The 15,582-nt window shown below is 35.4% G+C and overlaps 1 protein-coding gene across 7 annotated transcripts in view; it reads left to right on the top strand.

Annotated features, from left to right (window-relative positions):
* Positions 1-15,582, top strand: part of C20H11orf54 (chromosome 20 C11orf54 homolog) — a 22,312-nt gene extending 6,730 nt beyond the window's left edge. For 4 of the 7 annotated variants that reach the window (XM_014835359.3, XM_014835361.3, XM_014835360.3 and 1 more), the window contains exons 4-9: positions 1,754-1,827; positions 2,016-2,117; positions 3,083-3,259; positions 4,266-4,415; positions 13,299-13,415; positions 14,374-15,582. In XM_014835359.3, the coding sequence (XP_014690845.1) occupies positions 1,754-1,827; positions 2,016-2,117; positions 3,083-3,259; positions 4,266-4,415; positions 13,299-13,415; positions 14,374-14,547 (794 nt within the window). In that variant the 3' untranslated portion in view covers positions 14,548-15,582. The remainder of the gene's footprint in view (positions 1-1,753; positions 1,828-2,015; positions 2,118-3,082; positions 3,260-4,265; positions 4,416-13,298; positions 13,416-14,373) is intronic. The other 3 variants (XM_070490439.1, XM_070490441.1, XM_070490440.1) reach the window with 1 other exon arrangement.

The following is a 15,582-nucleotide window of genomic DNA, read 5'->3' as shown; positions in this document are numbered from 1 at the left end:
GTAGACCTGTAAATACTGGAAGTTTTGTGTACCTAATGGCAATTTCTCTTCACATCTTGAAAGCATTTAGCATAATACTTTTTTATAGCCATGTTTCTTTCAATTATAAGAGTAATATATTCTCCCCCACTAAATAATTAATTAAATAATTAAAATAAAAATCAGAAAACACTGAAGAGTATGAGGAAAAAGGAAAAATGATTAATCTCAATTCTGTCCTCCAAAGGGTTATACTTTGAAAAAAAGTTTTCTGGTCAATAATTTTGAGTCTTTAAATTACAATACTAAGGAAGCCAGATATGTATGTATATGTATATGTATGAGCTTTCATAAACGTGGTTAGGCACTTTCTACATGAACTGGTGTTCCTCAAGTCACCAGTGAGTTGGTATTATTTTATCCCTCCAAATATTTTATGCTGTTTGGCCATTGCTCCCTAACATTCTCTCTCCTCTTGGTTCTCCTCTACTCTCCTTGGTTCTCCTGCGTCTTCTTCCTGGTGCCTTTCCTACCTCCATGATATTCTTTCTTCCTCATTTTTTCTGGCTCCTTTCTCTTTCTGGAAGGCTTTTAAATGTTGATGTTTCCCAGAATTCTTTCCTCCGCCTCTTCTTATTCTGTAAAGTCTCTCTGGACTATTTCATCTACTCCTGTTGTTTTAGTTACTGCTTGGACACAACAACTTCGAAACCTGTACGTCTCACCTAGAGCTCTCTTTTTCCACTTTTCTCCAAGACATCTCCACCTCTGTACGCTAAGGACAACTTGAGGACGACAAGTCTAAAATTTAACATATTACTTCACCATAGTTGCCTATGCTCCTTTCTTTGTTCTTTTTCTTAATTTCTTCTACTCCATCTCTACAAGTCGCTGTTTTTAGCTCATTACTTGCCTATTTGCTGGACTGCTAAAATAGTCCTCTAATGGTTTCTCTGAACTTAAACATTATCACTTAATGAGAAAGAGTCTTAACCATGAGTAATTTCTGCCGATCCCATGGAAAACACTTCCAGAGTCCCTAATTTTAAATGGGACCTAAAGAAATTTTGTACATTTACCCTCTGCATAGCTGAAGAAATAGAGCAATTTAATCTACTTTACTATAGAATAATATTAGTATGAAACTGACAAGACTACTTTTTCACAAAGTTAATTTTCCACCCTATGTTTAAAAAAAAAGAATATGCTTTCTCCCAAATTGTATCTAGCTGTACCTGTTATGTTAATGAAAAATGTAAGTAGAAAGTTCCTAGCATCTGAAGTTACCTCTAATTACTTGTCATTTTTATAAACAAGCTTAGGAATAAACAACTTTAACAAGAAGATTTTCCAATATGGACTTCTAAAAGAACTAATATTCCGTGAGAGCAAAATATTTTAAATTAAAATATAATTTTGGCTAAACCCTGTCTCCACAAATGGTTTTTAAAGGAATAAGTCATTATAGGCTAATTCTAGAAACCTCATCCAATCCATACTTTAGCCCCAGGTCTAGCCCTTGCCCTGTCATCAACTTTCTGTTGCCTTTATGCTACTAACTACATCAAATCATGCTAGGTTATGACAATACTGGAGATGCAGGTAGTTAGAATAGGACAGGGGTCCCAGCTACTTAAATCTTCCAACCCCTGCTATTTGTAAAACTATGAGAATGGAAAAGTTTTATACTCTTAATAAATTAAATTAGTATCTTCTGGCATTTTCTATTAAAATTAGATGTTTGCCTGTTTTTAAGATGGCTTATTTTTTTTAGGCATCTGTGGGAAAACTAGAATTGCAGAAGTAGGAGGTGTGCCTTACTTAATGCCTCTTGTAAATAAAACAAAAGTAAGTATACTTTTACTCTTCACATTCACGTGAAGATTATAGAAGTTGGGTTGATTCCTCTTTTTATTATTAGAAGATCCATTGACCAATGTGGTAAGGAAGTGTTAATGGACTCAGTAATATAAAGTAAAACAGGGAATTTGAGGAGTTATGATTTAAAAGTTTAAATATTTTTTCCTCTTGTATAGGTTTATGATCTAAATAAGATTGCAAAAGAAATCAAGCTTCCTGGAGCTTTTATTCTTGGAGCGGGGGCAGGCCCATTTCAGACTCTTGGGTTCAATTCTGAGGTTAGTATATATATAATTATTTTCTTATATTGATTTGACATTTGGTTTGCCTTTTTCCTTTTACTGACCTATCAGAAATCCTGCTTTCTGAATGACTTGTCAGTGGTTGATGTCATCTCTCTCTACAGTTTTGATACTGTTTCATATAGATTTGGACCATAGCACATGCTCCAATTGGTCCAACTCTAATGGAGCATTAACCTCTCATTTCAGATTGTCTTAGCTCATTCACTCAGTCTTAGATGAGTCTATCCAAGCTCCTACTGTGGCCTGCTGAGGACCTTGGATTGTGAAAGATTTTAATCCTTATACGTCAGAGGATTCCTAGCTTCTTTTTAAATCTTTGCTTTTCATATGAGGGCAGCTTTCAATCAGAAGATGAAAGGAATGTTTAATAATCTAGTCAACTCCCTCTTTCAGACCAAGTAGTAAGAACCTACCCCGGTAGTATGATGATTATTTATAAGAGGAAATATCTATTACTGTGTATGTCCGTTTATTTCCAACATAAAAATATCAACTGTTTGTCTTCACATCTCATGAATGGAAGAGTGAATGACCTCTTAAGCCTGCCCATTCTCTCACAATCGCTACAGATGTGACCATTAAGTCAAAAACCATACAAGTTCTTTTGCAGAAACATGGGTATAATTTGCCTAGTGTTCAAGATAGAAAAAGAGTTTAAGATTTAAAATTAGACATTTTAAAGCAAATGTTACAATGTTATAGAAACACTATAAGAAATACTGTGAACATTTTATAAAATGTTTTCAGTTTTTTGATATTTGTAAATCTTTTAAAATTTTGACTCTAAAATTAATATTTCCTATTTCATGTTTTCTTATTAGGTCTTGAAATAAAATGTTTTAAGTCTAGGATAAAATATTTTGTTACATTATTCAAGACACTCTCTTTGCATAGTGATACTAGGATTGACTAATTACCTTATTTACTTTTCTTTTCAGTTTATGCCAGTTATTCAGACAGAAGGTGAACACAAACCTCCTGTGAATGGAAGTTACTTTGCCTATATTAACCCTGCAGATGGAGGGTACCTTCTAGAGAAATACAGTGAGAAATATCGTGATTTTGGGTGTGCATTACTGGCTAATCTTTTTGCCAGTGAGGGCCGACCTGGAAAGGTGATTTTGTTCATAAAAACACAATATTCTCCAAAAGTTCTCAGCTAAAAATTTGAACTTTTATTGCCACAAATATGGTTTTCTTAAGAAAATCCAAAGCTACTTAAGTCCAAGCTCTTTAAATAACCTAGTTATGAAAGATTCAGAGAGTACTACAGGCAGAATGAGTCTCATTTAAAACTGAGGTTAAGAATAATACTTAGTAAGCAATACCCTTTTCTCTGAGGAAGTAAAAGATGGCAGGATATCCATGTTGGTTGTGAGTTAGTCAAATAGATGAACCATGCAGCTGAAGTAAATAGATAATGTCTGCCTATAGTTCGTATATATGCAATTTGTTCATTCCTGACTTAAAAGACTGATTGAACTAGATAGAAATGATGGTAGCAAAACTTATAGCAAGAAGGCAGTCAGGAGAATTAATGCCTCACTTCATATTTTATTTCCTCTTAGTGCACAAAAAGATGATTTCAGTTTTACCAATTGTGAGAACTCTCACATTTTGTAAATAGAGATAGCTACTTCAGTTACTTTGAGAAATGAGGTAGTGAAGTAAAAATACCTAATAAAGTGGAGGTAAAATAAATCCAGAATTTTCAAGGAAGTGAGAAAATGTAATCATTTCTTCTCCCCTCCAATTATCAGAGGTTAATCACTTTAAGTCAAGAAAGTCTCAAGTTTTTACCACCCTGACACATAATGCTAAGAATTTCTAGAGTTCAGTGCAGGCTTTAGCTATAATTCTTTCTCAGTCCAAGAAAGCATGAATAAGACTTTTATTAGAGTAAATGATATATAACTCATATATATTATAATATATATTACAATATGTGTATTATTAATCAAGACATAGAGGATTGAGACGCGTCAACTATCTGCGTGCTCTAAGCAAACAAGTGAATATTTACTTGATGGCGTTAGATTATATAATGTTTCACTTGGTATTTAGTTACATTAAAATTTTGCAGCTTGGAACAGCGGTATGCATTTTTATGTCCTCTTCTAGGTCATTGAGGTGAAAGCCAAAAGAAGAACTGGAAAACTTAACTTTGTGACTTGTATGAGACAAACTCTTGAAAATCATTATGGAGATAAGCCAGTAGGGATGGGAGGCACTTTCGTAATTCAGAAAGGAAAAGTGAAGGCTCACATTATGGTAAGGGCCTGTGTGTGTGCACATGTGCTTAAGATCTTAGGATTTTTTGATATACATTGAGAAGTCTACCTTTAAAGACACCCTGAACAAATCCTTTTACTATGATGGTATTACTTTAAAATTTTAATGACAACCAACACTGTAAATCATATTGTGCGATAATGTCGTCTACCTAGAGTACTTCTTTCATGTTAATATTTAGAACTTTCTTTTCAGTATGTTTCTTTTTGAGATCACGATAGATGTGAGTGTAAGCCTTAGAAACTGATTATTATTTTCATTGCCAGAATCCCAAACTCAATACAAAGATTTTGCTATTAAGATGGTTGTGGTTTTGGGGGAAAGAACTCCTGAAAATTATAATCTTATGGGCTAAATATAATAAGTTTATAAGATATTAAGGATGGAATACCATATGAAGACAGACCCAGGGCCTTCAGGACTTTTAAAATAATTTTTAGTAGGTGAATGAATGAAGTGTAAAGTGATTACAACTTAATTTCCTTTTCGCTTTATCAGTAAAGCCATCAGGGAATGTATTGTTTTAATGTTTTTTATCCTGATAATTTTAAATGGCAAGCCAGCTGATCCTGTATAGAGGGACACATGTGTAAAACGACTTCATTACTTTTCCAAATTATTTACAACAAAATTATAAATCTATTTGTAAATACCAAATTATTATAGGATATTTTTAAATTCAAGTACACAATACTTATTATTATCTATAGTTACCATGATGTACATTAGATCTGTAGAACTTATTTATCTCATAAGTCAAGTTTGTACCCTTTGACAAACATCTCCCCATTTCCTCCAACCTCTGGCAACCACCATTCTACTCTCTGTTTCTCTAAATTGGACTTTTTTAGATTCCACATATAAGTGATATCATGCAATATTTATCTTTCTGTGTTTGGCTTATTTCACTTAGTATAATGTCCTCAAAGTTCATCCATGTTGTTGCAAATGGCAAAATTTCCTTCTTTGGTAAGCCTGAATAATATTACATATATATATCACACTTAGATAGATACGACAATTTCTTTATCTGTTCATCTGGTGTCAGACACTTAGGTTGTTTCCATATCATGGCTATTGTGAATAATGCTGCAATGAACATAGGAGTGCAGATATCTCTTCGAGATACTGATGTCATTTTCTTTGGATAAATATGCAAAAGTAGAATTGCTGGATCAGATGGTAGTTCTATTTTTATTTTTTCAAGGAATCTCCATACTGTTTTACACAATGGTTGTACCAGTTTATATTCCCATCAACAGTGTACAGGGGTTCCCTTTTTTCCACATCCTTGCCAACACTTATCTCTTGTCTTTTTGTTTTCCTTTTTTTTTTTTTTTTTGAGGAAGACTAGCCCTGAGCTAACATCTGCTGCCAATCCTCTTCTTTCTGCTGAGGAAGACTGGCCCTCAGCTAACATCTGTGCCCATCTTCCTCTCCTTTCTGTGTGGGACCCCTGCCACAGCATGGCTTGATAAACAGTGCATAGGTCCCCGCCCAGGATCCAAACCAGCAAACCCTGGGTCACTGAAGTGGAGCACACGAACTTAACCGCTGTAGCACCAGGCCGGCCCCTCTCTTGTCTTTTTGATAAAAGCAATCCTCACTGGAGTGAGGTGTTATCTCATGGTTTTGATTTGCATTTCCCTGATGAATAGTGATGTTGAGATCTTTTTCATATACCTGTTGGCCATTTGAATGTCTTGTTTGGGGAAATATCTAATTCAGTTCTTTGCCCATTTTTTAATTGGGTTGTTTTTTTTGCTATTGAGTTCTGTGAGTTCCTTATATATTTTGGATATTAACCCTTATCACATATGTGGTTTGCAAATATTTTCTCCCATTTCATAGGTTGCCTTTTCATTTTGTTGACTATTTCCTTTCCTTACAGAAGCTTTTTAGTTCGATGTAGAACTACTTGTTTATTTTTCCCTTTGTTGCCTATACTTTTTCTAAGTTAATTTTTATTGAGTTAATGATAGTTTACAATCTTGTGAAATTTCAGTTGTACATTATTGTTTGTCAGTCATGTTGTAGGTACACCCCTTCACCCTTTGTGCCTACCCCCCCACACCCCCTTTCCCCTGGTAGCCACTAATCTGTTCTCTTTTTCTACATGTTTAAATTCCTCTTATCAGTGGAGTAATACGGAGATTGTCCTTCTCTATCTGGCTTATTTCACTTAACATAATTCCCTCAGGGTCCATCCATGTTGTTGCAAATGGGACGATTTTATTCTTTCTTACAGCTGAGTGCTATTCCATTGTATATATATATACCATATCTTCTTTATCAGTTGATGGGCATTTAGGTTGCTTCCATGTCTTGATATTGTAAATAATGCTGCAACGAATATTGGGGTGCATGGGGCTTTTGGAATTGCTGACTTCAAGTTCTTTGGCTAGATACCCAGGAGTGGGATGGCTGGGTCATATGGTATTTCTATTTTTAATTTTTTGAGAAATCTCCATACTGTTTTCCATAGTGGCTGCACCAGTTTGCATTCCCACCAGCAGTGTATGAGGGTTCCTTTTTCTCCACAACCTCTGCAACATTTGTTACTTTTTGTTTTGGTTATTTTTGTCATTCTAATGAGTGTGAGGTGATATTTTAGTGTAGTTTTGATTTGCATTTCCCTGATGATTATGATGATGAACATCTTTTCATGTGCCTATTGACCATCCATATATCTTCTTTGGAGAAATGTCTGTTCATGTCTCCAGCCCATTTTTTGATTGGGTGGTTTGATTTTTTGTTGTTGAGTTATGTAAGTTCTTTACATATTATGGATATTAACCCTTTGTCGGATGTGTGACTTGCAAATATTTTTTCCCAGTTAGTGGGTTGTTTTTTTTTTCAATCCTGTTTTCCTTTACCTTGAAGAAGCTCTTTAGTCTGATGAAGTCCCATTTGTTTATTCTTTCTATTGTTTCCCTTGTCTGAGAAGACATGGTATCCAAAAAAATCCTTTTAATACTGATGTCAAGGAGTGTACTGCCTACATTTTCTTCTAGAAGCCTTATGGTTTTAGGTCTTACCTTTAGGTCTTTGATCCATTTTGAGTTTATTTTTGTGAATGGTGAAAAAGAATGGTCAATTTTCATTCTTTTACATGTGGCTTTCCAGTTTTCCCAGCACCATTTGTTGAAAAGACTTTCTTTTCTCCATTGTATGCCCTCAGCTCCTTTGTTGAAGATTAGCTATCCATAGATGTGTGGTTTTATTTCTGGGCTTTCAATTCTGTTCCATTGATCTGTGCACCTGTTTTTGTACCAGTACCATACTGTTTTGATTACTATAGCTTTGTAGTATGTTTTGAAGTCAGGGATTGTGATGCCTCCAGCTGTGTTCTTTTTTCTCAGGATTGCTTTAGCAATTCGGGATCTTTTGTTGCCCCATATGAATTTTAGGATTCTTTGTTCTAATTCTGTAAAGAACGTCATTGGGATTCTGATTGGGATGGCGTTGAATCTGTAGATTGCTTTAGGTAGAACGGACATTTTAACTATGTTTATTCTTCCAATCCATGTACATGGAATGTCTTTCCATCTCTTTATGTCGTCATCTATTTCTTTCAGAAAAGCCTTGTAGTTTTCGTTGTATAGGTCTTTCACTTCCTTAGTTAAATTCACCCTGAGGTATTTTATTCATTTTGTTGTGATTGTGAATGGTATTGTGTTCTTGAGTTCTTTTTCTGTTAATTTGTTATTAGAGTATACAAATGCTACTGATTTATGTAAATTGATTTTATACCCTGCAACTTTGCTGTAGTTGTTGATTATTTCTAAAAGTTTTCCAATGGATCTTTGGGATTTTCTATATACAAGATCATGTCGTCTGCAAACAGTGAGAGTTTCACTTCTTCCCTCCCTATTTAGATTCCTTTTATTCCTTTTCCTTGCCTAATTGCTCTGGCCAAAACCTCCAGAACTATGTTAAATAAGAGTGGTGATAGAGGGCATCCTTGTCTCATTCCTGTTTTCAGGGGGATGGTGCTCAGTTTTTGCCCATTGAATATGATGTTGGCTGTGGGTTTGTCATATATGGCCTTTATTATGTTGAGGTTATTCCCTTCTACCCCCATTTTGTTCAGAGTTTTTATCATAAATGGCTGTTGGATCTTGTCAAATGCTTTCTCTGCATCTATTGAGATGATCGTGTGGTTTTCCTTCCTCAGTTTGTTGATGTGGTGTATCACGTTGATTGATTTGTGGATGTTGAACCATCCCTGTGTCCCTGGTATAAATCCCACTTGATCATGATGTATGATCCTTTTGATGAATTGCTGAATTCTGGTTGCCAAAATTTTGTTGTGACTTTTTGCATGTGTGTTCATCAGTGATATTGGCCTGTTGTTTTCCATTTTCGTGCTGTTCTTGTCAGGCTTTGGTATCAGAGTGATGTTGGCCTCGTAGAACGTGTTAGGAAGTGTTCCATCCTCCCTAATGTTTTGGAATAGCTTGAAAAGGATAGGTATTAAATCCTCTCTGAAAGTTTGGTAGAAGTCCCCAGGAAAGTCGTCTGGTCCTGGGGTTTTATTCTTTGGTATGCTTTTGATTTCTGTTTCAATCTCTCCCCTTGTGATTGGTCTGTTCAAATTGTCTGCTTCTTCTTGAGTGAGCCTTTGGGAGATTGTAGGAGTCCAAGAATTTATACATTTCCTCTAGGTTATCCATTTTGTTGGCATATAGTTTTCTGTAGTAGTCTCTTATAATCCATTGTATTTCTGCAGAGTCTGTTGTTATTTCTCCTCTTTCATTTCTGATTTTGTTTATCTGAGCTTTCTCTCTTTTTTTCTTTGTAAGTCTGGCTAGGGGTTTGTCAATTTTATTTATCTTCTCAAAGAACCAGCTCTTTGTTTCATTGATCCTTTCTACTGCCTTTTTTTGTTTCAATAGCATTTATTTCTGCTCTGATTTTTATTCTCTCCTTCTGCTGACTTTTGGCTTTGTTTGTTCTTCTTTCTCTAATTCAGTTAGGTGCAGTTTGAGATTGCTTATTTGGGATTTTTCTTGTGTGTTAAGATGTGCCTGTATTGTGATGAATTTCCCTCTTAATACTGTTTTTGCTGTATCCCATATGAGTTGGTATGGCATGTTATTTTCATTTGTCTCCAGATATTCTTTAATTTCTTCAATGATCCATTACTTGTTCAATAGCATATTGTTTAGTCTCCACATCTTTGTGCCTTTCTCAGCTTTTTCTTGTAATTAATTTCTAGCTTTATAGCATTATGATCGAAGATGCTTGTTATTATTTCAATTTTTTTAAATTTATAGAGGCTTGCCTTGTTTCCCAACATATGGTCTATCCTTGAGAATGTTCCATGTGCTCTTGAGAAGAATGTGTATTCTGCTGTTTTTGGATGAAGTGTTCTATATATGTCTATTAAGTCCAACTCTTTCAGCTTTTCGTTTAGCTCCACTGTTTCCTTGTTGATTTTCTGTCTGGATGATCTGTCCATTGATGTGAGTGGGGTGTTGAGGTCCCCTAATATTATTATGTTATTTTTGATATCTTCTTTTAGGTTTGTTAATAGTTGCTTTATGAACTTTGGTGCTCCTGTGTTAGGTGCATAGATACTGATAAGCATTATTTCTTCTTGATGAAGTGTCCCTTTGATCATTATATATTGGTCCTCTATGTCTCTCTTCACCTGCCTTATCTTGAAATCTGCTTTGTCTGATATAAGCATTATGACACCTGCTTTCTTTTGTTTGCCATTAGGTTGGAGTATTGCCTTCCACCCCTTCACTCTGAGCCTGCATTTGTCCTTGAAGCTGAGGTGTGTTTCTTGGAGGCAACAAATTGTTGGATCTTGTTCTTTAATCCATCTTGCCACTCTGTCTTTTTATTGGAGAGTTCAGTCTGTTTACACTGAGGGTGATTATTGATGCATGAGGGCTTAATGCTTTCATTCTGTCGCTCTTTTTCTGGTTTTCCTGCATTTCCTTTGTTTCTCATCCTGTGTGTTTTAGCCTACCCATTGACTTCTGCAATTTCTTATGCTGGGTTTCTTAGCTTTTTCCTTATTTATGTTTTGTGTCTCTGTTCTGTTTTTTAGTTTAGTGGCTACCCTGAAGTTTGTATTCAGAATCTCATGCATAACACAGTCCATTTTCTGGTGGCCTCTTATTTCCTTAGCCTAAACTGATTCAGTCCCTTTCCTCCTACCCTCCTAAATTATTATTTTCATCTCTTATTCCAACTTGTGTTGTGAGTTTGTGGTTAAAGTGATAAGATTGTCTTTGTTTTTGCTGATTTCCTTACCTTTATCCTAATGCTACTGTTGAATATTTGCTATCCTATTCTGATTCGATCTATTTGTCTCCTTACTCTTGTGTTTGGTGACCCCTTTCTCCCTTTTTTTCTTTTTTCAGGTATGAGGGCCTTATTGAAGATTTCTTGTGTGTGTGGGGAGGAGGGGTCTCATGGCTCTGAAGTCCCTTAGCTTTTGTTTGTCTGGAAAAGATTTAATTTCTCCCTCATATCTGAAGGATATTTTTGCTGAATATAGTATCCTTGGCTGAAGATTTTTATCCTTAAAAGTTTTGAATATGTTGTTCCAATCTCTCCTACCTTGTAAGGTTTCTGTAGAGAAATCTGCTGAAAGTCTGATAGGGGTTCCTTTGTAGGTTATTTTCTTCTGCCTTGCTGCCCTGAGTACTCTTTCTTTGTCATTCATTTTTGCCATTTTTACTACTATATGCCTTGCAGTAGGTCTTTTTACATTGACAAATCTAGGAGATCTGAAAGCTTTCTCCACACGCATTTCTCTCTCAATCCCTAGATTTGGGAAGTTCCCTGCTATTATTTCTTTGAGCACACTTTCTGCTCCATTTTCCTTTTCCATGCCCTCAGGAATACCGATGATTCTTAAGTTGCATTTTCTCATTGAGTCAGCTATTTCTCGGAGATTTTCTTCAGTTTTGTTTACTCTTAGTTCTCTTTCTTCCTCTGTCTGGAGCCATTCAACCTGTCTATCTTCGATTATGCTAATTTGCTCCTCTATGGTGTCCACAGGGGCATTCAGGGAATGCATATTCTGTTTTATTTTATCCATTGTATTTTTCATCTCTAGTATTTCTAATTGATTCTTCTTTATAGTTTCAATCTCTTTTGTGAAGTAACTCCAGAACTCATTGACTTGCTTCTCTATATTTCCCTTTACCTCATTGAGTTTTTTGATGATAGCTATTCTGAATTCATTGTTGCTTAGTTTACCTATTTCCAAGTCCTCAGGACATAATTCTGTGTTTTTATTGTTTTCCTTCTGGTCTGGAGCTTTTATAAATTGCTGGACAGTAGAGGAACGGTTTTTGCACATAATGCTATTATTTGGTTGCAGTTACAGCCTGTCACCACTAGATAGGGGTTGAGAGCCGCATGTTCTGAGCCCTCCGTCTTCAGCTGCGGCGCACAGCACAGGTTGGGAGAGGAGGGGCACTTTCTTTTGTGTGCATACCCAGTTTCCCATCAGCTCTCGCTCTTTGGTTTCCTGGGGCCTTGGTTTGATGGGGTCCTCCCACGCGAAAGCTTTCCCCCATCTGGGCTGCAGGGGCAGTGGGAGTCCTGGAGGATCCCCCCGGATGCACAGCCCCTCCCCGACTCCTTCCCTCATGGAGCCTGCCCCAGCAGTGATCCCAGTCTCTAGGGGAGGGAGCGAAGTTCTCTCTTACCCTGTTCCAGCTCCTCCAAGGGGGGGGCTCCAGCCTCTCCGCCCTCCGTTGTTTGGCTACTGTGGGTCTCTGAGGATACCTGTGCTCTTAGGATATTTTTTCTTGGAATGTGGTTGCTCCTTTTTGTTGTATGTTGGAGGGGAGAGATTCCTGGGTGAGCTCACTCCACCATGACTCTAGCTCTTGTTGCCTATACTTTTGATGTCATACCAAAAGAGTCAAATCCAGTGTCATGAAGCTTTTCCTCTATGTGTGCTTCTGAGTTTTATAGTTTTAGCTCTTACATTTAGGTGTTTGATCCATTTGATTTAATTTTTGTATACGGTGTAAAGTAAGGGTTGACTTCATTCTTTTGCATGTGAATATTCAGTTTTCCCAGCACCATTTGTTGAAAAGACTACCCTTTCCCCTTGGATGGTCTTGGCACCCTTGTCAAAAATCAGTTGACCATAGATATATGCAAGGGTTTATTTCTGAGATCTCTATTCTAGTCCATTGATCTATTGGTCTGTCTTTATGCCAGTATCACGCAGTTTTGATTATTATAGCTTTGTAGTTAAGTTTGAGATCAGAAAGTATGAGACCTCCAACTTTCTTCTTTTTCAGGATTGTTTGGGCTATTCACGGTCATTTGAGATTTAATATAAATTTTAGGATCGATTTTTCTATTTATGCAGAAACATCATTAGGATTTTGATAGGAATTACATTAACTATTTAGTTGTCCAATTCATGAATACAGAGTATCTTTCCATCTATTTGAGTCTTTTTTAAATTCCTTTCAGCAATGCTTTGTACTTTTCAGTGTACAAGTCTTTCACCTCCTTGATTAAGTTTATTCCTAAGTATTTTATTCTTTTTGATGCTTCACCTTCCAGTAGTAGTAATGACATTTAAGATTAGGATAAGGAGATATGCACAGGAAAACTGAGAAGCTATGAGAAATAAAAAATCTACTGATAGACTCATTCCTTCATTTATTCATTCATACTTTTTAGTGTGTACACATTGATTGGTGATCCTTTTGAAAACTAAGGTGTATAACTCCTTTTGATGTCAAAAATAGTCAATAGAATGTATAAGAAGGCTTAAAGTTTTTAACTTAATGAAATTATATATAATTTAAATTTTTAATTCTCGGTAATATTCAGTATGTTTATGTGTTTAATGATCTTTTATTGTAGCCTGCAGAGTTTTCTTCCTGCCCATTGAACTCTGATGAAGAGGTGAATAAGTGGTTGCATTTTTATGAGATGAAGGCTCCTTTGGTTTGTCTGCCAGTTTTTGTCTCCAGAGACCCAGTAAGTCTACCTCCTTCTTTTATATTGCAGTATACTACAATGATAATGCTCAATTTTTAGAATATTCTTTTAGAATTAGGCACTTTTTGTGTTGCTGTTTGAAAATTAAGATAGTCTCTGGAATTATCTTGAAAGATAAGGGAGCAGGTGGCTAACCACCCTACAAGTTAGGCAGAGCAGATTTTATCTTTGAGGACATGAAGGCACAGGCATTTTAAATAACACCCAGAGTCAAGTTATTAAATGGTAGAATCATGACAGGATTCAGGTCTCCTGTCATCTTATTTGCTGTTCATTATATTCTAACTATACATTAGAAAAAAATATAATATAGACCCTCGCTCAGAGAAAATATCTACCAAAATACTGATTAGTGTTATCTTTTGATTCAGTGATTACATATCTAGGAATTTATCCTTAAATATATGCATAAGTGTGTAAAATGATTAGTTAAAAGGTTATTCATGACAGCATTGCTGTAACACCAGAAGAATTGGAAATAATCTAAATGTCACTTGGAAAGTGGTATGTACATAGAATAGAATACCATGCAAATGTGAAAGAATGAGAAAGGTCTCTTATGACCTGATACACAAAGATCTGAAAGCTATATTGTTAAATGAAGAAAAGCAATATGCAGCACAGTATGTATAGAGTGCTATAGCATTTGAGGGGAAAAAAAGAAGTAAATCTTTCTGGAAGGATATAGAAGAAACTGCTTACATTGTTTGCCTGCAAGGAAAGGAAATGAGTGGTGAGGGCAGGAGATGGAAAGATACATTTTACTGAATATATCCTTTTGCACCCTTTGAATTTTGAATCATGTGAACGTATTACCTTCTTAAAAAATAAAAATAAAAATAAAAAGTATTATAAATAAAAAAGCTCTCCCTCTCCCTTAAACAAATTCTATCCAAAATAATTTGAATATTAACAGATAGTTTGTCTGTTGTCCTAGGGGTTTGATTTGCGATTGGAACACACTCATTTTTTTAGTCATCATGGAGAAGGTGGACACTACCACTACGACACTACCCCAGATATAGTGGAATATCTTGGATACTTCTTACCTGCAGAGTTTCTCTATCGCATTGATCAACCGAAAGAGACCCATTCATTTGGGCGAGATTAAATCAACTGATATTCATTTAGAAAAAAGAAATAACTAAGGTTAATTAATTGATTAACTCATTAATTGATACTAATATAAAATCCAATAGAAAGGATCTCACTACTTAAACCCTATTTTTTTGGTCTTTGAACTGAAAGGTGTGTTGACATTGTACTCTATTATTTCACAGATCAATCTGAAAAAGATTATTGGGAACAAAGATAATGGAGATGTTCTTCATTACTTTTTTATTCTAAAAATCAGTCTCATGTTTATAGCTTAAATATAAACATGATAAGGAATCATGTGATTATTCCTACTGTCTAATAGTAAAAACTTACGTTTGTGCAACATTATTAAATTTTTCATATTAGTCTCACAACTGCTAAGTGGATGTCTCTGGGTATTAGAAAAATCAGTGTTGGAAATGCTGATAGTTGTTGAATCTTTGTATTGAATTTTAAAAATCCATTTTAGAAGTCAGAGTACACTTTTTTCATGGAATAAGGTGGTCAGAGGGAGCAACTTCACACTTTTTGGTTAAGTTGAACCATACTCAGAAGTTCGCAACTTGCCTTTCACAGACATTAGCAACTAGGTGGTTAGGTATGATTCCTCCTCTGTTTCGATTGCCAGTGGGAAACAGTTTGTACCTTGTTGGTTATTTGTAAGAAGAGAAGGGAAAGGAAACAGCATCAGAATACAACATTGGAGTGAGTATACTCTAATTTATAAGTGAGGCTATTGCTAAACATGACTACTGTCCTTCATGAAATATAAAATTATACTCTCACCGATGGGAATGGTTGAAATTTTCCTCAGTGTCCTTTTATAGTCATCATTAGCCAGAAATCAACTCTCTAATCTTACTAATGCCAACAGTGTGCAAATTAGGTACTCTTTGGTACATAATAAATCTTCAAAAAATATGCTTTGATTGTCTTTGAATGTTAACTATAATATGTCCTATGAGTATAAATTCCTAAATATTATTTTTAAATAAACACTAGTTTGTAGCAAAAAAATGAATAAAAATTTTATATTCATGATATGATA

The sequence above is a fragment of the Equus asinus genome, chromosome 20, assembly GCF_041296235.1.
Source record: "Equus asinus isolate D_3611 breed Donkey chromosome 20, EquAss-T2T_v2, whole genome shotgun sequence".
In the NCBI taxonomy this organism is placed as follows: domain Eukaryota; kingdom Metazoa; phylum Chordata; class Mammalia; order Perissodactyla; family Equidae; genus Equus; species Equus asinus.
Note: the sequence above shows the minus strand (reverse complement) of the source record. Positions and strands in the feature narration are given on the sequence as shown.